The sequence below is a fragment of the Mus caroli genome, unplaced genomic scaffold, assembly GCF_978045245.1.
Source record: "Mus caroli unplaced genomic scaffold, Mus_caroli_1 scaffold_12, whole genome shotgun sequence".
Taxonomy (NCBI): Eukaryota; Metazoa; Chordata; class Mammalia; order Rodentia; family Muridae; genus Mus; species Mus caroli.
The window spans coordinates 30029566-30048405 of NW_028227267.1; the positions used below are offsets into that span (position 1 = coordinate 30029566).

The following is an 18840-nucleotide window of genomic DNA, read 5'->3' on the forward strand; positions in this document are numbered from 1 at the left end:
TCAAGATCCTGAGAGTGCTCAAGGATGAAGAAACACTCTAAAGTTCACAGGGGAATTTGAGAGTAGGGTAGATTGGGGTCTTAGAAATGAGTGACTTTGTTGGGACTTTTGTTGGATGGGCTTCTGTCCCTTCCCATCATTCCTAGTCTGGTCATAACTCTCTTCTTCCAGGAAGCTGAAGGGCAGAGCTCAAAATATTCCTGGTCACAGCCTGGCCAATCTGCCTTCTTCCCATGTCTTCACTGAGATTGGGCTTGGATGCTGATCCCTTTGGCCTGTTTCCTATCTAGTGAGAATCCAGAGACTTGGACAACGCTGGTACCTCCCACTCTTGCTGCTTGTCTTCTGGCTCCACCCTTTCTCTCTATCTGAAGGGCCTTTCCCCTAATTTATCACATTATGTCAATAATGGTGGAAGAGAGGAAGGGTCCCCAACAAGGTTATTCAGGGCATTAACTTGGGGTGGGGGTAAGGTCAAAATCTTAGGCCTGAACCCCACCACTTTCTTGGTCACCTGTTCCACCCATGTGCAAGCCACCTAGACACCAAGACTTCCTTGCTTCATTTTCTATCCAGAGTCTAGGTCAAGCATCATATGTGGGCCCTGGAGTGTGGCCAAGTGTCATCTTGTCTGTATATCACCTGGTTGAGAACATAATCCAGAAAAGGGTGCTGTGGGAAGGCTGCCCCCTAGTCTCCTCTACTATCCTTGGTTCTGCAAAATAACCAATCAAGACTGAATTACGAAAGCTTTGTCTGGGTTTTGTACATATAACCTGATTTTCTGCATCTGGAGAGCCAGGAGTCAACCCCAAATCTGCAAGTTGTAGATGAGCTCCCTACCCTACCCCCCAGGAACTTGCCTGCTCAGGCTCTCAGCTTTATAGGATGTGCTTTCTGTCTCTCACATTCCCTGGGACACCTGCCCCTTCCACCATTAGACTTCCAGGATGGTCTCCATTACCCTGTTGGTCATCTCTACTTTCTTCTAGGACAGCAGATCTCATGAAGGACTAGGCACCTGTTATATATTGATTCTTAGTTGCTGAGTCAATAGAAGATGCAGACGTCCATCTAAAGGTGACCGGGGCATTAATGTCCCCAACCCGAGGCACGTGGGCTCTTCAGAGAACCCATGAGTTAAACAGAACCATGTATGTTCTGGGCAAAGGACACAGTCATCCTGAGCTCTGGAGACTGTCACTGTGGAGAGGAAACCAAAGATGTGGCTCTATATCTTTTGACATCTGGAGCATTAAATAATTGTTTTAATTTTTAAATGCTGGCAATGAATTTCAAAACATTTAGAAGCAATGTTTAATCCAAATCTCATATAACCAAGGGTTCATTTTGAATGCTGGTGCTGGTGGTCAGGGAACACCTAACCTACATACTCTTGTCCAATCTGTATGGTCAAATCATCATTTCTGTCATCTTATCTTACACTAAGGGACATAGAGCAAGGAGTAGAATAAGTCACTCGTGCCATTACAATTAAGCACATGCTATTTGAAAGATGGCAGCCTCAGATGACTTCCAAAAATAAACAAATCCCAGCGCTTTCTCCTTTTATTGTAGGCTGGGTTCATGAAGAATGTGATTAAGGCTCATATCAGTATCTGTTTCAGTGAGCATTTTATGTGCTTGCTGAATACACACGTTAGCTTGTTCAACCGTTCTAGTGTTAGTCCACAATGTCATCTTTACTCTACGGTTTAGAGAGATGGGGTTGGAGAGAGTTACTTTCCCATGGCCCCTAAGACTGTGTGTAGAGGGCTATGACCTTTCATTGAACCTAGGATTTGAATTCTTGGGTCCAACATAAGGTTAGACTCATCAGGGATCTTAGGGCTGGTGAGTAAGTGTCTGGCATGGTTTCTGGGACTGTTGGGAAGTATGCAGCAGCATCTTCCTGACCTGGGGCATACTTAGCCCAGGATTGAAGAGGTAGCCTTGACTGTGATCAGCCCCTTGACGAGTTTCACTGGGTTCGGTCCTTCTTGCTTTTTTGTGGAGACAGACACTGCCAGGTTCCTCTACAGACCATTTCCCTGTGCAATGCATAGTTGATGGCATTGATTGTGGGCATGGTTTTGGCGACGAGGGCAGGCACCTGTTGTGGTGGAAAAGTCCATGAAAGATGCTTTGAAGCCTCTACTTTTCTCCCAGTCCCACTCAGGGCATGACATTTTGGTCTCACCCTCCCCACTTGGAACTATCACTCATTTGTCCTCAGCTTGATCCACTGGCCTCTGAGCCTTTCCTGGCAGATTTTCACTGTTCATAGAATGTCATAGAACCCCTGTATGTCATCAGAACATACCTGTTCTGAAACTGGGTATCAATTTCAGCCCCTGGTCTCAGAGCACATGCTCGCTCTTATGTCCAGCTGTCCCTGACATCTCAGTATGGCCCAGGATGGGGAGGGGTGTATGTGGAACAAAAACATTTTCTGCACTTTATGAATATTTAAAGGAAGAAGAGAGAAGGAAGAAAGAAAGAACAAATGAGCGAGTTAGCAGAAAGCCAGAAAGAGTGATGCAGAGAGACAGATGTCAGGATGTACAGGATTCCTTGGGCTTTGGAAGACTCTGTACCATCTGTAGTTTAGGAGAGATGAAGCTCACATCTGCGATGGCTGCGTATAGGTACAGGAGGGCATAGGGGCCCCAGCCAAGCAGCAGCATTCTGCCTGGAAGAGTAGTATTCACCTAGGAAGAAAAGAAATCAGAAGCATCAAGTCACTTCATAGGCCATAACCATGCAGAGGCAAGGGTCTCCATAGGCCATAACCATGCAGAGGCAAGGGTCTCCATAGGCCATAACCATGCAGAGACAAGGGTCTCCATAGGCCATAACCATGCAGAGGCAGGGTCCTAGCACAGATCCATAGGCCATAACCATGCAGAGGCAGGGGTCTCCATAGGCCATAACCATGCAGAGGCAGGGGTCCTAGCACAGATCCATAGGCCATAACCATGCAGAGGCAGGGGTCCTAGCACAGATCCATAGGCCATAACCATGCAGAGGCAGGGGTCCTAGCACAGATCGTGCTCTTGGAAAGGTCTGAACCAGAAGATTTGGCATCACATGAGCTCTTTGCCTTGAAAGGGTATACAGCTGTAAGCCTGTTTGTTAAGCTTACCTGACTTCACTTTCCTTGTCTATAAAATAGTCTGAGTTGCCTGTAGATAGGTAGGTACTGGGGTGGGGGTGGATAATAAGCTTCCTTCCGGGTCTTGAGGTTCTGAGCTCTCCTTAGAGAGCTTAGCGTGATCTCACTATCAGTAGCTGCAGCTATGTGGGAGACCAGCCTGTCTGGGCTCAAATGGTTTCACCATATCAGACCTAAATAGGGAATGGGCTGGCAGGAAAGGTTGCTGATGCTAAAGTTTCTCCTGGATCCACAGGAGTACTAACAACTGGATGTCTAATGTCAGGATAGATTCGAAATGGCTTCAATTTTCACATACTCCGAGGCATGAGGATTTTAACGCGAAACATCTCTTTGACAAAGGAGATTTAATTATATGAGGACACATTTCCTTCAAGGTTGGTTGGATTTTTTAAATTCATTGAGCAGTGATGCTTGTAACACCACTCAGTTGGGTAACACTCATGCTGCACAAGCATGGGGACCAGATTAGGATTCCTAGCTCCCACATGCAAAGGTACATTTGAGGACATGTGCCTGCAATCCCAGCACTGGGAGGCAGAGACAGAAGTGGATGCTCACAGTCATCCATTGGACGGAGCACAAAGTCCCCAATGAAGGAGACAGAGAAATACCCAGGGAGCTAAAGGGGACTGAAGCCCCATAGGAGGAACATCAATATGAACTAACCAGTATCCCCAGAGCTCCTTGGAACTATACCACCAATCAAAGAAAACACATGGTGGAACTTTTGGCTCTAGCTATATATGTAGCAGAGGATGGCCTAGTCAGTCATCAATGGGAGGAGAGGCCCTAGGTCCTGTGAAGTTTATGCCCCAGTATAGGGGAATGCCAGAACCAGGAATGGGAGTGGATGGGTTGGGAATCAGGTGGGGGGGAGGGGAGAGGGGATTTTTGGAGGGAAAACCAGGAAAGGGAATAACATTTGAAATGTAAATAAAGAAAATATCTAATAAAAATTTTGAAGAAGAAGGAGGAGGAGGAGGAGAAGGAGAAGGAGAGGAAGAGGAAGAGGAAGAAGAAGAAGAAGAAGAAGAAGAAGAAGAAGAAGAAGAAGAAGAAGAAGAAGAAGAAGGAAGAAGAAGAAAAAGAAGAAGAAGAAGAAGAAGAAGAAGAAGAAGAAGAAGAAGAAGAAGAAGAAGAAGAAGAAGGAAGAAGAAGGAAGAAGAAGAAGGAGAAGGAGAAGGAGAAGGAGAAGGAGAAGGAGAAGAAGAAGAAGAAGAAGAAGAAGAAGAAGAAGAAGAAGAAGAAGAAGAAGAAGAAGAAGAAGAAGAAGAAGAAGAAGAAGAAGAAGAAGAAGAAGAAGAAGAAGAAGAAGAAGAAGAAGAAGAAGAAGAAGAAGAAGAAGAAGAAGAAGAAGAAGAAAATATATATATAGGGGGCTCACTGCTTACCCACGTGAGTCAAGCAGCAAACTCCCAGGTTCAGGGACAGACTCGTCAAAAACTAAACTCTATAGTGACAGAGGAAGCAATGAGCAAGGACTTCTGCTCTCCACAGATGCATGAGCCCCTCCCCTACAGCTCTTCAAACACGGAGGAAAACATGTACTTAAGACTGATGGAGGGCCTTCCAGGGAGCAGCTGAGGATAGTGGGAAGCTAGCACCTCAGTGGCAGACAGTGTCACCTCCAGAAGCTACCCATCTTTGTTCAGGCCCTTGGGCCTGTGGATAGTGACCAGTTCTGATGCAAGCAGAGCTAATGGCCCAGAATCAACCAGAAAGGTGAGAAAATCGTGATGGTGGGCTTCTGGCCGATGGAGTCCTCTATATGTGTGAAGACTTCATGTGTGCAGATAAAAGTTGTGGGGCACGGGGGAGGCCAGTAAAAATGGCTAAGTAGATAAATGTTACATCCAAACCTAACAACCTGACTCCAACCCCTAGAACCCACGTGGTGGAAGGAGAGACCTGATTCTGGCAACTTGTTCTCTCATCTGCCCGTGCATGCACCCATGTGGCCCAGAACAATCTTAAGCTCGCGCTGATCAATCTACCTTCACCTCCCAATAATTTTGTTTTTAAGTTGTGGTGGCATGCACTGTTGAAGAGGCACGGATTGATGTAGTCACTGGGAAATCCGTGTGTTAGATTCTCAGAAAACTTGAACTTGATCTACCATGTGACCCAACAATAGTACTTTTGGATATATATACCCAAAGGACTCTGTTTGTCTAATACAGATGTCAATGGAGTATTCAGCCACAGATAGAAAATCTCTGTCACTCGCGTGCTCACGTGCACACACACACATACACAGCTGCAAAACCATAGAGGAAGATGGAACACAGACTGTCACAGGCAGGGGTCAGGAAGGGTGGGAGTAACCGTGTCTTCTGGACATGACACTGCTACACTCCCGAAGTCACAGCAGTTGAGGTTGTCTGCACAAGGTTAGGCCAGTCAGCACTCTAGCTTGCTGTGAGCTCCACTTCTAACTGGGAAGCTATGCGCAGTTGATAGCTTGCACGGGTGTGGTCTCATCTTGGCTATCCATGCTGCAGCGGATGTTCCTGCATGTGGGCAGTGCAAAGTGCAAAGTGGGGCTGGTGGGGTAACTTTTTTAAAAATGAGGGCATGAAGCCAGGGATTAAGGAAGTGGGGGTGGACCTGAGAGGAGTTACAGGAAAGAGTGGGGATTGCATAAAAATACATTGTATCATACTCTCAAATAATTTTTAATAAAAATATTTTTAGATGGAAATGAGCAATGTGGAAGAGAATCTAGGAGATGATGCTCCTGCCTCCAAGCTAGGATCCAGGATTCTTGTACCTGTGTAGCTCTCAACCTGTTAGTTAGATCCACAGATGAAACTAGTTTATAATGTTATTTTCTAGTGCATACTAATAAATTTAGATGGCAGATTGTCTTAATAAGAAGAATATTTTTGTGCACTAAAATTGAGCACTTTGTTGTAGAGTCCTAAATCTGGGTTTGTATCAATCTCTGCTATTACTAAGTCTGTGGCATTTGGTGACTCTTTTAGCCACCTTCTCTGTGCCTCAACCTAGTCCGTGACTTGGAATCATAAAGCTTTAATTTGTTAGAAAAGACTCATAAAGATGAAGTGAAAATACACACAATACACACAATACACACAAATATCAATATTTGCTTTCACAAAAAACCAACATTTGTGGTTTGTTATGAGTCGTTTGTTAATTTTTAGGTAGCAAAGTTAAATGAAAACCTCTGGCAAGGGAATTTTAATATAGAAATTCTGAAATGGCCAGCAGGTCTTATTTTAAAGCATCATTTTTCTTGGACAAATGTGCTTGCAGATGTGGTTTTACATTGTGGGTAATAGTCTGTGACTGTGATTAAATTAAACATCTTAAAGCAATTTTTAAAGTACCATTTGAAGAGTGAGTCCTGCAATTTAGCCTTGAATTCCTAGGAAGAGTGGAGTGGAACATCGTGGATGACGTACTGGAAATGCCTGGATCTCGGGGTTGCAGGGTCTGGGTAAACCTGTCCTATTATGTCCCTTGATCCCTAAGCTCTGGAAATTTGAGCAATGAGAAGGTATTTTCTAGCCCTCACAGCATATTCTCTATGCAGCCTTATTTTTCTCATGATTGTTGCAAACACAGAAAACACTGACTTCTGCCATGTTGTGTGCTTTTCCAGAGTCTCTGAGAGAACCAAGAGATTACAGCTGCGGTAGGAGCTGGCTTCTTACCGGGAGATGACCACTCCTGGAGAATTTCTGCTCCATGAACTGGTATGAAGTGTGTGTGATGAACAGGGGTACGAGGAAGTTGAAAAAAGCCATGGTGAAGAGAAAACTGATGAAGTTTCTACAAGTACAGGGAAGAAAACAGAGGTCAGCTCCAGGGTGCCAACAACCCAGGCCCATCAGCATCTGTGCTAGACAACGAGAGGCATCATCCCATCATCCCATCCTAGACAAGTACTCGGAGTGTAGCTGCTCCTGTTCCCAACTGAACTCTCCTCCGCAGCCAGAGGCCATGGGTCTTCCAAAGTTTGTGTTTGGGAGTCAGGAGCTGAGATGAAGAGGTATTTTGTCAAGCTCCAATGCTCACCCTTGATGTCTCATTTGTTAGCCAAGGATGGAGGATGGGATTCTCCAATTTGGAAAATGTTGGGATAACATTTTTTGTGCTCCGTGTCAAGGTTGTCTTTATATTATTCAAATGTTGGATTCTGTACTGGCAGAGAGAGGAGTACAGGCGGACTTTGGTACTGTTATTTTTATTGGATCATCACCTGCCTGTGTATTTTGTAAACATTCTTCTCCATCACCTTCTCATTGGTTTAATAAAGAGATGACAGCTTATAGCCGAGGCAGGAGAGGAAAGGCAAGACTTCCAGGTAGAAATAGGTACTATGGAAAGAACTGAGAAGGACAGGATTCATCAGCAGACGTGGAGGAAGTTGGACATACCAGGACTGAGTGAGAGATAATGGGCCATGTGGCACTCACGAACTAGAATAAATAGGTTAAAAAGTCTCCACGTCATTATTGGGAGCTGGTGGGTGGAAATCGTCTGGTATTTTTTTTTTAAATCAAATCCTGGAGGAATCAGTGGGCCAAGAGAAAAGACTATCTAAGTGATTCTCTTGCTAGACATAAGGATTTAAAAATAATGTATGGATGGCAAAGACACTGAATACTATGTCACTTAAGAAATCAGTGGCTAACACCTGGGAGGCCAAGGCAGGAGAATTACCACCAGTACCTTGCCAGGCTGGACTTTATAGTGAATTCCAGGCCAGCTTGAGCTGCAGTGGGAGATCATATTTCAAACTATTAACAATGGAAAACTCATTAAAAGGGTCACCAAAGAATCTGGGGTCTCAGTTTAGGCCTTGAGGAGACAGGAGGATGAGCGGAAACAAATAGGGATCAGCAGGAGGAAGATCCTAGTTTCATGAAGGAGAAACTACGCACTAAGATTTTATTGTTCACTAAGGACTTTCAGAAGAGCTTTGTTGGGCTGTGTTCTGCTGGACATTGGGGCCACTCAAGTGCAGAGGTTAGTTTTATCTGAGAAGCCTATGTCAGGGGCAAATGCTCAGTTAGTCACTATTGTCTATAAAACAGGACTGGAGCGTGACTATGCTGGAAACAGCAGTGGGAGAGGTGGGAGGCATAGCACTAGAAGCCATGTGACCAGTCCCCAAATGATCCCTGATGAAAGCTCTTTTCTCCCAGAGCTACACAGATAATAGATGAAAATCCCATGGTTATGGAGACTGCATACATTCAGTCCTACCTTGTCATGGATCAGACCAAAGTGGATGCTCAGAGATCTAGAATTTATCTCTATGTTGGGAGGACCACACCAATGAAAAGCCCTTCCACACTTTGGATCTGTTGATCTAAGGGCATGGGTGCTTCTCAAAATCAATGAATTCTGAGCCAAGACATCTCCTTATGCTAAAGAGGTCAAAGAGTAGTGGGGCTCCATGAGGGCTATGATGGCTACAGGCAAATGTCCCACTCCTCTGGATGCTTGAATCTGAGCAGTACTTTACATACCCTTTACACTGCTTGCCCATTCTCAGTGACAGTCTGTGAGTAGATGTCATGACTAAGGAGCTCTGATGTCCCCAAATGTTGACATTGTTCCAGCTGGAACATCCTTCTCATTGAAGCTTAAAATCAAGACCCCTATGGAAGAAAGCCTCAAAGCCACAACTTCCACCTCACCTGTCACCCCTCGAATAGTCCAGCGTACAGCATGTCCCCACAGGCTCATAGTCATAGTGGCCCCAGCCCATCAGGGGCAGGGATGCCCAGAAGGCAGATGACAGCCACACAAACAGCACCAGAGGGATGGCCGTGTCCCATGCCAACTGTCTGCCTGCATGAGATAGAGGAAGGATACATGGTAAAGAGATAGGATGACCACATGAAAAAGAAAGGACTCTGTAGCTGCAGAGTGTCCCCAAATCCCTAGTCCAATGGTAACAGCATGGTGCCTTGGGCAAGTCAGGGCTACCTTTGAGCCTTGTTTCTCCATAATGAGCATAGAACTCTTATGCCTTTGAGGACAGTGATGACTCTCCCTCTCCTTTGTGTGTGTGTGTGTGTGTGTATGTGTGTATGTGTGTGTGTGTGTGTGTGTGTGTGTGTGTGTGTGTGTGAGAGAGAGAGAGAGAGAGAGAGAGATCCTGGGGATATTTGGAACAGGTGCTAAGATGAAAGCAGTGAAAGAGGTGTCCCCAAGGCCATGTTGACAAAAAAAGCTAACATATGGTCACTCAGAATAAGAGCAAGGCAGTTTCTCACACGGAGAAAGGCTCACACTGATAAAAATCCACTGCAGAAGACTGGGAAGTCAGTTGAGAAGGGTAACAACAACTATTTGTCCCCCAACTGTACCTGACTACCAGGAAATTTTCTATATCCATGATCTCATTTGATTTTCAAAATGAGTCTCTGAGATTGGTTTTTTAAAAATAATCTTGTAGAGAAAACCAATGTTCAAAATCTTGAGTCACCAAGGCTGCAGAAAAGGCAAACTTGGTCTTTCTAACGAGCTTCTCAAAGCAGGCACTCTTCAGACTCGTCCACCCTCCCTCTTTTTCCAAAATGAACGTCTACATCGTATATGCATGGACCCTCCTCTCACCCACACTCTCTCGCTTGAAAAACATTGAGTGGAATTGAATACTAACCACTCTGCTCTATCTTATCCTCGGATACCCCAGAGTGTCCCTACAGTTGGTGGGGGCAGAGGGGCAGACATACGGGTGCAGTAGTGGTGATAACGTCCCCAGGCAATGGCTGCACTGCCACAGATGCTGGCCAGTGCTGTTGCAAATCCCTGGAAACCATGAACCTGGCAGCCCTCTGAACCATGTGGCCAGCGCCTGTGGGAAACAATGGGCAAATGACCCTTCCCTCCATCCTTCCCACCCCAACACCTGCCCAGGTGAATCTGGAAAGTTCCTGGATATTAGCCTTGCTCATGCAGGGAGGATGCTGTTATCAAAGTCTTCCCACTATGGAACTGGGGTCTTGAAGTTAGGTCAGTGGGGTAAAAAGATCTATGAATGCAGGCCCTTTAGGCTCAGTGACTTTGGAACCACCAGTGCACTAAATAGTCTTTATGAATGATCATATATCTCCATATATATATATAGAGAGGCTCTGGTCTGTTTGCCCATAAACCCAAAGTGAAGATCCAAGAAAAACCCCACAGCCCATGGAAGGAGAAGGGGAATGAGAAGGGGAAAAGACTGGTACCGGAGGAGGCTGGATACAGCTGCAACAAGAGCATTCAGGCTGATCCCAGTGTCTGCCAGGGCCAGGCTCAGTACCAGCAGGTTGCTGGGAGTCCGCAGATCTGGAGTCTTGCAGAAAGAGAAGATGGTCAGGCCATTGAGGCTGATGCCAGAGAGCGCTGAAAGGAAGGGTGAGGACTGGTATCAAGGCTGGTGAGACCCATGTGGGTGTGAGAAGCAGGGTCTAGGGTTGATGGAGTTCCAGTAACCTTCCAGATTCCACATCAGTGACCTCTCAGCACAGCTTTTCAAATGCTGCTCTGGTGGGGTGATCCCCAGGTACTAAAACCTGTGATTCTCTCTGCCCGCTACCTACTGACCATCTCACAGGAAAAATGCAGAAGACTACACAGTCCAGTGAGGCCCATGCTGTGACAGTCAGTCACTGACAAGTGCTGAACAAGCAGGTACCAGGTACCCCAAAGAGCACTTTGCAGGGATCCTTTCATCCAGTCTTCTTCCCATGGCTCAGAGATGCTAGATAGCATGCTCTAAGTGCAGTTAGGAAGTACCAGAGCTAGGGACAGTCTCCAGTCTTTCCAGGATTTTAAAATTCCTTCTTCAAGAGCTGCGGGATGTCAGGGATGGCCTCCTGAAAAGAGAATTCAACTTAGAGCCCAGAGTAACCCAGGACTCCAGGCAATGTGAAACCGCAGGAGAGATTCTAAAGCAGGAGAGCTGACCTCAAATTTCAGCTTGGCCACTCCCTTGCTCTTCCTTGAACTTTCTTAACCTTAGCTTCTTGTTTCAGAACTGAAGAGCAAGAGTTAGGCCTGGTGGCCAAGTTACTCAAGAAGCAGAGGCAGGAGGATTACAAGTCTAAAGTCAGCCTACCTAACCCACCTCAAATCTAAAAGGTAAAAATGACTAATGATATAACCTAGTGGCAGAGAACTTACCTAGCTTGCACAGGGCCCTGGGTTACAGCCTCAGTAACATCTTGCTCTCAGTAGAAAGGAGAGAAATGGTAGAGAGGGAAAGATCTCTCCTTTAAAACTGTGGAGGCCAGTGCATGGAAAAGAAAGTGTAGAGATGTAAATTAAAATTTCACAGCATATGAAAGGGCCAGAAATAAGGGTAAGTTTCAGTGGTTCTCAGGAAATGAGACCCACTCAGAGGTGTCCAGGATCTTCAGGACAGTCCTAGTGGCTGTCACCTCCTCCACATTGTCAGTGCTCACCAAGTGCAAGGATGTAAAGATTACTCTTCTGTGCCTGGTATGAATGAAGACTGTGCCCCATCAGCCTGGCATCAAGAAGGACCATTTCTGTACTCACTGCGCATCTTAGTGAGTCTAGCTTGAGGCAGGTATCTCGTGGGCCCAAGTTGCTGCTGTTGGAGAAGTGCCTTTGGTGATAGGAATAGACCAGGTAGAAGTAGTGGCAGATGTGGGCAGAGGTGGTAGAGGAATAATTAACTTAAATTCCCTGTATGTCTATTTAGACAATGATTTTATACTAAGAATTGTACTTAGCCTCTGCAGATATCCATTTATAATGACGAGGCTCTTAGGGTCAGAGAGATGAAATTACTTGATCAAGTCTCACAGAGAGCAGATGGCTGAGTTGTCTGTCCCTGGAGTCTTCTTCTTCTGAGACCTGGTCTCAGAATATGAGATTCTTAGCAAAATTTCTTGGGATTTGAATAAATTTTTCTCTTGGATTTGGGGATATGAAAACCCTAGACTCGACCAAGTCATCAGTCATCTCCTAAGCAGATAGCTCCTGTCCAAGTCTCTCTCTCTCTCTCTCTCTCTGCCTGGCTTTTCTCTCCTGACTCCTATGCAGCAAACTACATCCTATGGGAAGTGTCATGAGAAGACCTCCTGGATCCAGACACAGAGGAGAGGCAGCCAAGATGATATGATACCCAGTCTTCTGCCCACTCCACAGTTTTGTCCTGGATTGTAGGAACCATTGGGTCTTTGCTTCACCCAATATCTCACCTTCCATCAGTAGGACTGTTCCTACAGCCAGCACCTCGAGTTCCCCAAAACCAGCAGGCAGGGCCCTCGTTGCTGCCATTTCTGGACTCCCTCTGTCAGCTACACAGCTCTTTTCTGGCTCTCTGAAGCTAGGTCTCTCCTTTTAAATGGTCACTCCCTTGCTGGCATATGGAGATTATTATGGTAGACCAATAACACCTTCTTTATTTCTTATCCTTCTAAGTCTTCCTCTTGGCTCACATAGAAAGAATCCATTCAGTAGATGGATAGTGCAGCTTTTGTGAAGCTGGAATGAGCTCTGTCTTGTTCGTTCCAGCCCACTAGGCAGGATTAAGGTCTTGGATCCAAATGGTGTGTGAGTGAAAGCTGAATTGGGTAAGGGTTGCGTAACTAAGGGAGGGAAGTGGAAGAAAGGATTTGAGCTGCAGCTGTCCCCGAGAATTGGATAGCCAGGTCCTTGTATGTGCACAGCTGCTGACAAGCTGCCTGTGCGTGTGCATCTCTCTCTCTCTCTCTCTCTCTCTCTCTGAGTGTGTGTGTGTGTGTGTGTGTGTGTGTGTGTGCATTTGCATGTGTGTGGGTGTGTGTTATGTGTTCATTCACAGGCTCAGAAGTATGTGCAGGCAAGCGTTTGGTGGGCAGGGTGAGGTTTGTAAAGTCACGTGCTGTCATAAAGCAAATGTTGACTAGTACCTGACCCTTGACCTCTGGTACTGAGTCTGCCATGACTGGCTGTCTGCTCTGCACTGCTGCCATTGGATGGTTTTCCTATCAACGGAGTCATTTCTGCTTCATGCCCTTCCCTAGTTAAGTGTTGGTTGAACTCCATCATGGATTTAGGGCTTCACTTCCTGTCTCACAGACAGCCGTTGAGCTATGCAATCATAAAATATCTCTCAGGGTAAAGAATGGCTTGCATTCTTTTTGAAAGTACCTCATGACCCACTAAGAACTTCGGCTTCTACACACAAGGTCTTGGTACAGCTTTTGTACTGGCTCATGCTGAAATTCTCACGAGAAAACAATGAGCCATGGGACAACTAATTTTCAAATGGAGAAACTAAATCCCAGAGGGTTATTAGCAAAGGAGCTCATGTCTATCTACTAAAGTAGTAGACATTAGACTGAACTAGTGGATGATCATCAAAAGGCTCCTAAATATAACCCCATGGATGAGATGCCAGGACATCTCTATTTCCGAGGAGGACATTGGAGAGAAGTTGGTTACAAACCAGTCCAAGACCATGTAGTGAGTGGTAGGTGGAATTGTAACAATGCCTGTCCTTCTAGCATGTAGGTCCTGGCACCTCCTATTGTCCCCCATCTTAGAGTTTCCATTGCTGTGAGTAGACACCATGACCAAGGCAACTCTTATAAAAGAAAACATTTAATTGGGACTGGTTTACAGGTTCAGACATTTGGTCCATTATCATCAAGGTAGAAAAAGGATCTCAAAGCCCACTCCCACAGTGACAAGCTTCTTCCAGCAAGTCCATACCTCCTAATAGTGTCCTTCCAGGGCCAAGTATATTCAAGCCACCACATTCCACCCCCTGGCTCCCTTAGTCTTGTTCGAACAGATGAGTCTATGGAGGCCATACCTAGCCAAAGCATGATGCAAAATAAATTTAGTCCCCACTTCAAAAGTCTCCATAGTCTATGGCATTCTCAATAATGTTAAAAGTCTAAAGGTCAAAGTCTTTTCTGAGATTCATTCGATCACTTATCTGTAATCTCCTATAAAGTCAAAATCTAAAAGCAGATCACATACCTCAAATACCGCATTATATACACCATCATTCTAAATTGTCATTGTGAGGAAATACTGGACCAAACAAGGGCCCACCCCACCCCACACCCCAAAAAATAGATAGGCAAACTCCAAACTCTGCATCTCCATTTCTAATGTCAGAGTGCTCATCAGATCTCCAATTTCATTCATCTTTGTTGACTGTAGCAAACTTCTTTTTCCTGGTCTGGTTCCACTCCCTGTTAGCAGCTTTTCTCAGCAGGTATCCCATAGCTCTGGCATCTCTAAAGTCTGAGGTCTTCAATGAAACTTCAGCATTACAGCTTCTTGTTCCAGTGTCTGGGATCCACACATGATCTTCTGAACTCTTACAAAGAGCTTCAGTCACATCCAGTTTGCTCTATGTAACACTCCAGGATCTGGTTAACTCTACTTCATTGGTGCTTCTGCTCTTGGTGATCATTCCATGGTACTGGCATCTCTAGCATGCTGGGGGCTTTCACTGCAACTTGGCCTCACCAGTAGCCTCTAATAGGCTCCTGTACTGGCTAGTTTTGTGTCAACTTGACACAGCTGGAGTTATCACAGAGAAAGGAGCTTCAGTTGAGGAGATGCCTCCATGAGATCCAACTGTAAGGCATTTTCTCAATTAGTGATCAAGGGGGAAAGGCCCCTTTTGGATGGGACCATCTCTGGGCTGGTAGTCTTGGGTTCTATAAGAGAGCAGGCTGAGCAAGCCAGGGAAAGCAAGCCAGTAAAGAACATCCCTCCATGGCCTCTGTATCAGCTCCTGCTTTCTGATCTGCTTGAGTTCCAGTCCTGACTTCATTTGGTGATGAACAGCAGTATGGAAGTGTAAGCCGAATAAACCCTTTCCTCCCCAACTTGCTTCTTGGTCATGATGTTTGTGCAGGAATAGAAACCCTGACTAAGACAGCTCCCTTTATGGTGCCAAGCCTCAACTTCTTTCTATGACCCCTTAAGTACTGTGCCATCAACTGCAAGCTGTATCTTCACCAATGGCCTTTCACAATTCCAAACCTCAGCTGTTCTCCATGACTCCTTCATGACTTCAAAATCAGTACCACCTGCGTGACTCCTACACATTACCAAGTCCAGCTGCAGCACAAGGTCCAACTTGGTTATCTCTGGAACACAGCTTCTTTGTGCTCTCAGAAAACACTTGTCAGAAGATTTCACCTCAGTAATGCTGGTCTTTTCTTAATCTCCAATAATTTCTTAGCTCCAGCTAACCAGCATCAATTGTCCCAGTAACCCCTGTTATTCTTGACCTAAAAGTCAGAGCTACATGGTCAAAGCTGCTCAGTTACTCTGCTTGCTAGGGATGGAACATAGCCTACTTTTGTATTATATCTTCACCAGCTTCCTGTTTTCCAATTGTTTCACTGCTTAAGCTTGGCTATCCTGGAATTTTCTCTATAGACTGACCTTGGACTCAGAAATCTGCATGCCTCTGTGTCCTGAGTTGTGGAGTTAAGGGCTTGTACCATTATGCTTTGATCTAAGCTTTTCATGACCACTATTCTTTAAGATCCAGATCAAAAGCCTGTGTCTTCCAGACTCAAGATCTGGATCACAGGTGTGCCTTCCATTTCTGTATTGTAGTTCATTCCAGATTAAAGGTACAAATTATTTCTTGTTCAACTGCAAACATAAACAATAATAAGCTTAGCTGGGTGGGCTCTTGCTCTGAGATTACCGTTTCCTTAATATCTTTATCTCACTGAACACAGGATTCAGCTGCATTTCACTTCCTGGTGCCCCTTATTACTCGAACCATACATTTTTTATTTTTTTCTTCTTAAGCTTACTACACTTGATCAAAATGCTTTTCACGGGCAAAGAACAGAAGAGAAAGTCTATGCTCGGCATTTCTGAGACTTCTTTTGTCAATACAATTCATCTGAGTCTCTTCACCTGAGCCTCAGGCAGACTCTTCAGACAAGTGCGAAAGCAGCCACATTCTTCACCAAAATATCACAAAATCAGTCTCTAGGAAACATACTAATACTCCTATCCTCTAAAACCTCTTGAGCCAGGCTCCCACAGTTCAAATCACCCTCAGCACCAACATCTTCCATATTGCTAATAGAACGGCCCATCAAGCCCCACTTAAGGCATTCTGTAGTTTTCCAAATCCAAAGTCCACATTTTTTGAAACAAAACTGCCGTCAGGCCTATCACAGCAATACCCTAGGCCCTGGTATCATCTTCTGTCTTAGTTAGGATTTCCATTGCTGTGAAGAGACACCATGACCAAGGCAACTCTTATTTAAAAAAACAAAACAAAACAAAACAAAAACAAAACAAACAAAAAAAAAAACATTTACTTGGAGCTGGCTTACATGTTCAGAGGTTCAGTCCATTATCATTAAGGTGGGAACATGGCAGAGTCCAGGAAGGCATGGTGTTGGAGGAGCTAAGAGTTCTCCATCTTGTTCTGAAGACAGACAAGAAAAGACTGTCTTCCACATGGTTAGGAGGAGAGTCTCAAACCCCCACAGTGACATACTTCCCCCAACAAGGCCACATCTACTCCAAAAAGCCACACCTCCTAGTAGTACCACTCCCTGGGCCAAGCATACAAACCACCACACCAACCTCTGATTCCCTTTAGAGCAATTCCTTCTATTCTGATAATGTCCAGGTCACAAATCTTCCCTCTTCCTAATACCTACTTAAGTCTGATCTTAGTGATTCCTAGATTCCAAAGCACCGGCTATATCCTCCAGGAGTTTCCCTACTCTTTTCTGATTTCTAACCTGCTGGTTAACACCTACAGCTGTCTGTCCCATACCCATATGATCACCAAAGATATCAGGAACGAAGAGAAGGGACAAGGTTAAAAATAACATATAAGGTCAGCTAAATAAAGTCAGAGTGGAGGCATTCCAAACAAGAGGAAATGGCAGCCTGGGTATAGCAGCAAGTAGGGAAGACTTTGATTTAGACAGGAAAGTAACAGGTACTATCCTAGCACTGAGAAAATGCTATTGGCAGGATATGAAGAGAAGATATGAGAAGCATCTTTCAGAAGCTGATAGTGTCCAGACAGGATTGACATTGAGCTAGGCACTGTATGTGTATGCCCTAGGTCCCTGTCTACAGGTTATTAAGACTGCAACAAAACACCAAGACCAAAGCAACTTGGGGAGGAAAGGGTTCACTTGGCTTATCCTTCAACACTACTATTTATCATCAAAGGAAGTCGTGATGGAAACAAACTGGGCAGAAACCTAGAGTCAGGAACTGATGCAGAGGCCATGGAAGGATGCTGCTTACTGGCTTGACCCATATGGCTTTCTCAGCCTGCTTTCTTATAGATTCAGAACTACCAGCCCAGGGATGGCACATTCCAAAATACGCTGGACCCTTCTCCATCAATCACTAATTTTAAAATGCCATACAGGCTTGTGTACAGCCCAGTTTTATAGAGGTATTTCTCAGTTGGGGTTTCCTCCTCTCAGACTTCAGTTTGCATCCTCTTGACATAAAACTATCCAGCACAGTCCCCAGGCATCTTCCTTGGCTGAGCCTAAGTAGTCTAGGCTTGATCAGACTCCTAAGCATGACAGACTGTGGAACCTACTGGAATTCAGAGGACCAAGTATTCTGAGACAGAAAAATGAAGCCAGCAAGTGGGTGACTTAAGGAAGTCTAGTATTCGGTCCTGCCTGTCATCTTGAGAAGGCTTTTACAGGATGGGGTTGGAGAAGAGAAAACAAATAAAATCTCCAAAACCTCTGCAAGATCCAGCACTAGGACCCTCCCTGGTGTATGACGCTTGAGGAGGGGAGACCATTCCTCTCTTGTAGTGATTCCTTTTGTTTTCAGTGTGGGTGGCAGTACCTCAAAGGTTACCAACTGACATCCTAGGGTTCTGCGACCGGGTGCCCATGAAGCCTTAAGGGAAGGCAGGTGTTTGCCTATGCTCAGGAGCATATATGGGCACCTTTAATGTCTCCTTGTAATATCAGAATCTCCCCAGCTCCTCTGTGAACACGTGCCTGTAAGTACCAGAAATTGACAATTTTCAGAAAGGTTCTGTCCCCACGGCAGTCAGGGATGTGCAAGCCTGGGCTAATTTTCACCAGTATTCCAGGTGGAAAGCTTTATTTCCTTTTGTGACTGACGATCTGAGATCGGAATACAGGTGCCAGGCCCTGAAGCATGGACTCTTTCTAATGCCTCCACAACCTTCAGAAGGCCTCGCTTCATGTTACTCTTCTTTTTTCAGAGACTATCGTAGAAGACAATTTTTAGAGGCCCTTATTTAGAGGCCAGAGTTCTGTTTCTATTTTTTTCCTGAGCCTAGCACCCCAAGCACACAGATTTATTACCCGCGGCCTGGTTGAAATGGAGTTCTTTGCAAGCAGCCAGTCACTAGTCACTTGCCTCTGAACAACTGCCCATCTGCCTTATCTTTCTGTGCCCCAGCTTCTTCAGGCCTGGGGTTGATGCTATAGAGGGATTCTCTCCCTCCCTTCAAGACTGGGTGATTCAGGCATCAGTAAGCTGCTGAGTGCTAGGGCTGGGGCTCCCTCCCTAATCCCCAGCCTGTGTTTATCCCATGGCCTTGGATGGGGGTTGCTGAGTGATGAGCAAGTGGGTAGCCGTTGGACTTACTGGACAAGCAGGACAGAGCACCTCTGGGACAGGCCCCTGCCTGGGCCCAAGAGGAGCCAGAAGTC

The 18840-nt window shown here is 45.4% G+C and overlaps 1 protein-coding gene across 2 annotated transcripts; it reads right to left on the reverse strand.

Moving 5' to 3' along the window:
- Positions 1 to 1241: 1241 nt before the first annotated feature.
- Positions 1242 to 12465, reverse strand: Rgr (retinal G protein coupled receptor). Of its 2 annotated transcripts, XM_021182336.2 has the most exons (7): positions 12379 to 12465; positions 10396 to 10552; positions 9898 to 10019; positions 8854 to 9007; positions 6859 to 6976; positions 2598 to 2711; positions 1242 to 2113 (listed from the first exon to the last, which is right to left on the reverse strand). In XM_021182336.2, exons 1-7 carry the CDS (start codon positions 12455 to 12457, stop codon positions 1982 to 1984), a joined length of 876 nt encoding a protein of 291 aa, XP_021037995.1. In that variant the 5' UTR covers positions 12458 to 12465; the 3' UTR covers positions 1242 to 1981. The 2 variants fall into 2 exon arrangements, with proteins under 2 accessions (XP_021037995.1, XP_021037996.1); XM_021182337.2 differs by lacking the exon at positions 2598 to 2711.
- Between the last annotated feature and the right edge of the window lie 6375 nt (positions 12466 to 18840).

Excerpts from the sequence above, each read along its gene's own strand:
- Rgr (XM_021182336.2), bottom strand. The coding sequence starts at position 12,457 with ATGGCAGCAACGAGGGCCCTGCCTGCTGGTTTTGGGGAACTCGAGGTG. Across the intron at positions 9,008-9,897 it reads TTATCACCACTACTGCACCC|GCAGACAGTTGGCATGGGAC; the intron begins GTATGTCTGCCC and ends TATCTCATGCAG. Across the intron at positions 2,114-2,597 it reads TCTCTCCTAAACTACAGATG|GTGCCTGCCCTCGTCGCCAA; the intron begins GTACAGAGTCTT and ends CCACCACAACAG.